Raw genomic sequence first — 6,370 nt, forward strand, 5'->3', positions numbered from 1 at the left:
TTTTAGATTTCTTGTAAACCTGGCTTGAAAGATGCAGATGTAAATTAGCCTGTATGGCTAAATCTGGCACATTTACATGATGAACTCATGTCAATCAATGTGCGTTGTCCCTTTTAAATAAATAAATGTAATACTGGACCTCGTTGGGCTGGTGGGACAGCAGGTGGTGGAAAATGTCCTGGATTTGCACGCATTGTGGTTGTGAAATGCATCTCCATTTCATGGCCACAATGTGTGTAAATTTAGGTGAGGTGACCTGTAGAATAATTTTTATTATAATTTGATATAGGTCTTTTGTTCATTGTTTTGGTTTAAATGTTGAGACAGGAGGGCGCCTTAAAAAATCTGTCAAGTTATTGATGAGAAACAGGGGTGGAATTAAATACATTTTCTTCTTCCCACTCCCTTTCGAGTGTTAACTAATTAATTTGAATATTGAACCTGCACATCTACTGTTAAAGGTATTTGTTTAATTTTCCGGTGCACGCAGGTCACTTGTTGTTAATGTTGTAAATGTTGTATTGCTCAAAATAAATATGAACTGAACTGAACTGAATGTCCCTTATTTTTAAAGCCAAAACTGTACGCTTCTGTAGTAGTCCTTATTCTTTAATTTGTACAACAACGTGCACAGCTTCCGGTGTAGTTGACGTCCATTTGGAATAATAGCACATGCAAATGCACAATTGAATGTTTAATTTAATTTCATTCACTGTCTTGTTGGATTAATAAAGTCTGAGATACATACATTTAAAAATATTTGTGAGAAACGGAGAAATCGAGGCACAGAAACCAGAGGTGTCAAGTAACGAAGTACAAATACCTTACTTAAGTAGACATTTTGGTTATCTATACTTCACTGGAGTAATTATTTTTCAGACGACTTTTTACTTTTACTCCTTACATTTTCACGCAATTATCTGTACTTTTTACTCCTTACATTTTAAAAACAGCCTTGTTACTCTATTTCATTCCGGCCTAAAAAAAAACCTATCCAGTGAAATTGCTCCATCCGGATAGAGTGAATTTGGTTGTGGTTGTTTCAGATGTTCTTGTCCAGTTTTGTTCTTACATCCGTTCCCTCAGATTCCTGCAACTAAACTTGGATGTACATTCCAATAAAGGTTAGGATAAATGATAACATGCCTCTGAAGTTTGACTTTTTGCACCATTACAATACTTATAGGCAACTAGTCATCATATCTCCTGCTCTTTGAAACACATGTTAATGCTCAATAGTACACATATGCTTCTTTAATATATTTGCAAAGATGCATTCATTTTCAATGGCTTTTGTCCTTAATGGCTTCTTTCCCCCTTACATTACTTTTACTTTTATACTTTAAGTAGTTTTGAAACCAGCACTTTTATACTTTTACTTGAGTAAAAAACTTCAGCTGATACTTCAACTTCTACAGGAGTATTTTCTAAACTCTAGTATTTATACTTCTACCTGAGTAATGAATGTGAATACTTTTGACACCTCTGACAGAAACACATGGTTCAGATTCCTTGGTCATTTATTTTGAAAATCCACCCGGAAGTTGTGTTGACGTAGTAGCGAGCTACAATGTGGCGGAGCAGATGTGACAGTGGAGAAACTGCTTAGGCTCACACTTATATTTTAATACAGCGACGCGGATTTGGTGAAGGCAATACGAGCCTTATACGAGCTGGTTGTTTTTTTTGGTGCGGTTTGGAGAGGTTTGGAGATGTGCACGCAAACAAAGGCTGCGGCTCTCATGGCCAACATCTCCCCGGCAGACATCGACCCGTCCGGAGTGTTTAAGTACGTGCTGATCAGAGTTCACAGCCGGGAGGAGGGCGACGACTCGGAAATGGACATAGTCCGAGGATACGGCTGGGCCGAGTATCACGGTGAGTCCAGGAAGGTTCCTTCCTCAAAACATGACAGGTAAATGCGGCCAAAGGCTTCATTCATGTGTGAAAATACCGGTGTTCTGCCGAAAAATGCTGCTCTGTGGTTCTGCGCATGCGCACAGTCGATTTTCAATCAACAATTTTCAATTCATCATTTCTTGCACCATGTAAAATGGATAATATGGGATGTTGCGTATTTGATCCTTCAAAATACACTACCCATGACACGAATTGCATTACACTTTGTGAATATTATACGATAAAGAAGGGAAAAAAAAACAATTCTATGGCTTTATTTGATAGTCATTCAGTCATTGGCTTTTATTTAACCAGGCAGGTCATTAAGAACACATTCTTATTTACAATGATGACCTGGCAAGAGACAAGGACCACTTGGGGGGGTGAAGGAAGTGGTTTAGGGAGTAAAACACAGTAAAATTGTAGCTCTAGAAAAGGTAGAACCATTAGGTAGCATTTTTTGGCAAAGCAGCAAAAATTGGCACCGGAGTCCTTCACATGAGCGACACATTCTTTAGAGCTCAGATGTTTCCTGAAACAGATTTAACTTACTCTTACTCATATAAGTGAATAACTTCGTTCTGTGTATAGCATCGTTCGTGTAGTACTGAATAGATCTGCTGTGTCGGATTCAGGTAACCTGGGAAATCCATGTTTCCAGCTGACCCAGCGGAACATGGAGTCTAAAAGAAGATGGTATCAGACACAGAAACTTTGGCTGAAGATCCTCTTAATTCTGTGAGCCCCCGAGTGGGGTCTCTATGCTAAATAATATTGATTTATTTTCCAATAAGGCAGGATAGGACATGTTGCTGAAAGAGACCTTTGTGTGGTCCATGTGTGCGTTTAAGTAGGTGACACATGACAGAGTAATGAACATGAATATCAGGACTAAAATCTCCCAGCAGGAAAACACATCCAACATCCAACTCCATCCTTAGTTTTACCACTTCCTTGCAATCTCTTCTTCAAGTGAATGAAGTGTACACATCAGACAGTGCTCATGATGTTATTCTTCAGATCAGGTTACCTTTTTTCTTATAGCATGGTCCAAATCTGATGCTCATGTGACCTATCGTAGGGACGTTTGGTGGACAACATTAAGAATGGGCATATTTTCCAGTCTGCATCGCTGTGTGCTTTTAGACCTTCCTATTGCTGTCCAACTTTAATTTCCAGCAACATGCGCTGAAGTTGCTGACATTCAGTCCCATCTTCCCTCGGATCATTACATCAAGCAGCAAGGTGATGGAGCGATTGGCATCATGGCCTCATGGTTCAAACCTCCTGGGACCTTTTCTATGCAGACTTTCCATTTATTCCCATTCTATGGATTCTTTCCCAGTGATTAGGACCCCCCCATCCCATCCCATGTTAGTTTTACAGACTCATCTTATTGCCTGCTTATTTTTTTTTAATCTTGCTTCCAAGTTGTGCTGATACAAGTAACTCAAATAACGTTTTCACATAGATTGATGAGGAGGATTAGAATTAAAGTAATTGAAGAATTTGTCTCGAGAAGCTACAGCTTTGAAAAATCTATACTCCTAAATGCAATAATACTGATAGAGGTTTACAATTAGTTTTTCCCATTTTTGGTCTTGTTTTTAGTCTAGTGAATGTTATTGGAAGTTGATCCAAAACAAATAACAAAAAAATGTTGACAGTAAATGTTAGAAATATTCAATGGAGATTTGCAGAAATTTGTCATTTTCACACATATGGCTGCACATCAATTTTAGAAGATTCATAGTTCACCTGTAATCAGCCTCCTCGAAAACGAAGGCAGTATGTTAACATAAGAAGCAGACATCTGTTTTTTATAAATGGAGGTTCTAACAATCAAATAATACAAACGCTACAGTTATTGGAGAAAATACAGTATTTATTGATTCCTCAATTATTACAATAAATGATACATTTTAAAATAAAGTGTGAGCGGCGTTCACTCATGTTTTGTTTTTCTCCGTCTTGTAGCCGATATTTACGACAAGGTTTCAGAGGAGCTGGAGAAAGGTGGCCACTTGGACTGCGAGTGCATTGGAGGAGGGAGGATCAAACATGACCCCCAGGCCAAGAAAATCCACGTTTACGGGTATTCCATGGTAAGAAAATCCCGCTGAATAAAAACTGAACATGCATGTAGAGCCTGAAAAATGTATAGTATTTTTAACTGCAGTTAAATGTTGTTTTAGGACTTTGAGAGAAGGTTGATGTCTGGCTTGTCATTACAGGGCTTCGGAAGAGCGAACCATGCAGTGTCCACTGAGAAACTGAAGCCCGGATACCCAGACTATGAAGTGACCTGGGACAACGAAGGCTATTAAATTGAATCAATAGCAGATGCTGGAGGACGCCTTTTGACACGGACTGACGTAGTACTTTTCTGTAGCACAAACACTTCTCATAGCTTCTCAAGTCTACTTCTTGAAACCTCATTTAATTACCCAAGTCCGGAGTTTACTCGCAGTGATGAAGATAGTAAATAACAAATCAAGCAAATAAATGTAAAGCAGTTTCCTTTTTCCACTACATTTCATTCTATTTTGTTCCTGAACATAATTTTTCCATAACATGTTGTAATCTGGCATCTGACGGAGTTTTATTTCATTCGGAAACATGCTAGCTGTGACAGTTGTAGACTTGTTTTAAAGTCGCGTAGCCTCATAGATTTGACCTTGAAACCAATATAGGTTTCCTAAAATCTGCTTCTAAACCTGCTTTTTTATTACTTTTTTACCACTAAGCGACCAACTTGTAGATCAATGTGACGATCTCAAGAGCCATTATTGGGACAGAATTAATTTGAAATTGTGATGTACTCATGATAATGTACATTTGTATTAAAGGGGTTGTGTTATGAGGGAAAGAAAAGAGCGTATATTTCTGTGTTTGAAGTAACTACCAACTGTAGATCTGAAAATAATCAGCAAGATCTTTCCAAACGTTTGAAAAGAATTACCCCTTCTATTATACACCCGGATCAAAAAGGTTTTATTAAGGGTAGACTCGTAGACTACTTAATATTCTAGATCATTCGAATATCAATAAACAGGAAACTTTAACTATATCTCTAGATGCAGAAAAAGCATTTGATCGGGTAAATTGAAAATTTCTATTGGCAACTTTACACAAATTTTAATTTGGCAAATCCTTTATCGACTGGATAAGGATATTGTATAGCTCTCCAAAGGTATGTGTAAGGACAAACGATCATATTTAAACAAGCTTTAACTTGCAAAGAGGTACCAGACAGGGTTGTCCTCTTTCTCCTTAGTTAATAAGTTACAGTATATCTTAAAATGGTGCAAAAATCACTCACTAGATAGTCAATGGCTGGATTCAGAACAAGTGTTTTGCAATGATTTGGAAATCTCAGATTTACCATTTAGCAGTCAAAATATTAAACATCATAAATGCTTTAAAAGCATTAATATTAGCTCAGCTCTGACAGCCTGGTGGGAATTCCTTAAAATAGCCAAAGTATCACTTTCTCCATGTGATCGCACACCCATATGGAACAATCCAGACATTCTGAAAAATGATAAAAAGATGGTGAACTTTACTCAGTGGAGAGACCAAGGAATAAAGTGTCTACAACATATAATCATAAGTGTACATTTTGTACCTTTTAACACACTGTTTAATATTGAATTAACAGTAACACATTTTAAAAATATCAACAACTTAAGTCCATAATAAGTAAAAAATATATAAACTCAACCAACTGGATCTGCAACGTCCTGCTAAGATAATAGAGTTCTTTAAAGGGGACCTATTATGGCATCTAATAATGAATGAATAATGAAGCTTAAAGCCACTGAGGGCTGCATAAACAGGCTACATTTAATCGACGTGCTTGCTGCTGCGCTGCTGAACTTTGTGTCTAGTGAAACAAATGACTTTAAGCTTCACTTCTTTAATGATGTTCTTTTATTGATCACCGTTTCACCACTACCATACAAAAGTGACAGAGCGTAGCGGTCGAAAAACTATATGCTCCTCCGTCTAGCAACACCTGACACCTGATTGCAAGCTCTCACCTATATACCATTTACAACTGAGACAGTGAGGACACCTACTGGCCCAATTTGGTACCTTATGGCGCTTTTGCATTAGTACCACCTTAGCCCGGCTCGGCTCCGCGCGGCTCGTCGCGGCTCTTCCCGTTTGTCCCCGTGTGTTTTTCCACAGCCAGGGGAGAAGCGGGCAGGTTGTGGTGAAGCTGCTGTGACGTACTCGATTGCGCAACACCTTTGTTCATGTCGGCGCTGATCAGAAATCAGCTGGTGCGGCGAGCGGCTGAGAGTAAAACAGCCCGTCTACATCGCTTTTTTAATTTTTTCTCGACAGCCACAGAAAACAGGTTTATGAACATCTGCATCTCAGAGTTGGATCACCAAACATTACGTTTTGCGCTTTATAATAAAATCGCCGCGGGTCGCCTCGCACTGACTCCCGCTTCCTGATT

General features: G+C 38.6%; 1 protein-coding gene across 1 annotated transcript; it reads left to right on the forward strand.

Annotated features, from left to right (window-relative positions):
* The first annotated feature begins 1,546 nt into the window (after positions 1-1,546).
* phpt1 (phosphohistidine phosphatase 1) lies at positions 1,547-4,787 on the forward strand. The gene is made up of 3 exons (XM_061733478.1): positions 1,547-1,878; positions 3,877-4,004; positions 4,134-4,787. Exons 1-3 carry the CDS (start codon positions 1,713-1,715, stop codon positions 4,224-4,226), a joined length of 387 nt encoding a protein of 128 aa, XP_061589462.1. The 5' UTR covers positions 1,547-1,712; the 3' UTR covers positions 4,227-4,787.
* The last annotated feature ends 1,583 nt before the right edge of the window (positions 4,788-6,370 follow it).

This window comes from Cololabis saira, chromosome 11, assembly GCF_033807715.1.
Source record: "Cololabis saira isolate AMF1-May2022 chromosome 11, fColSai1.1, whole genome shotgun sequence".
Taxonomy (NCBI): Eukaryota; Metazoa; Chordata; class Actinopteri; order Beloniformes; family Belonidae; genus Cololabis; species Cololabis saira.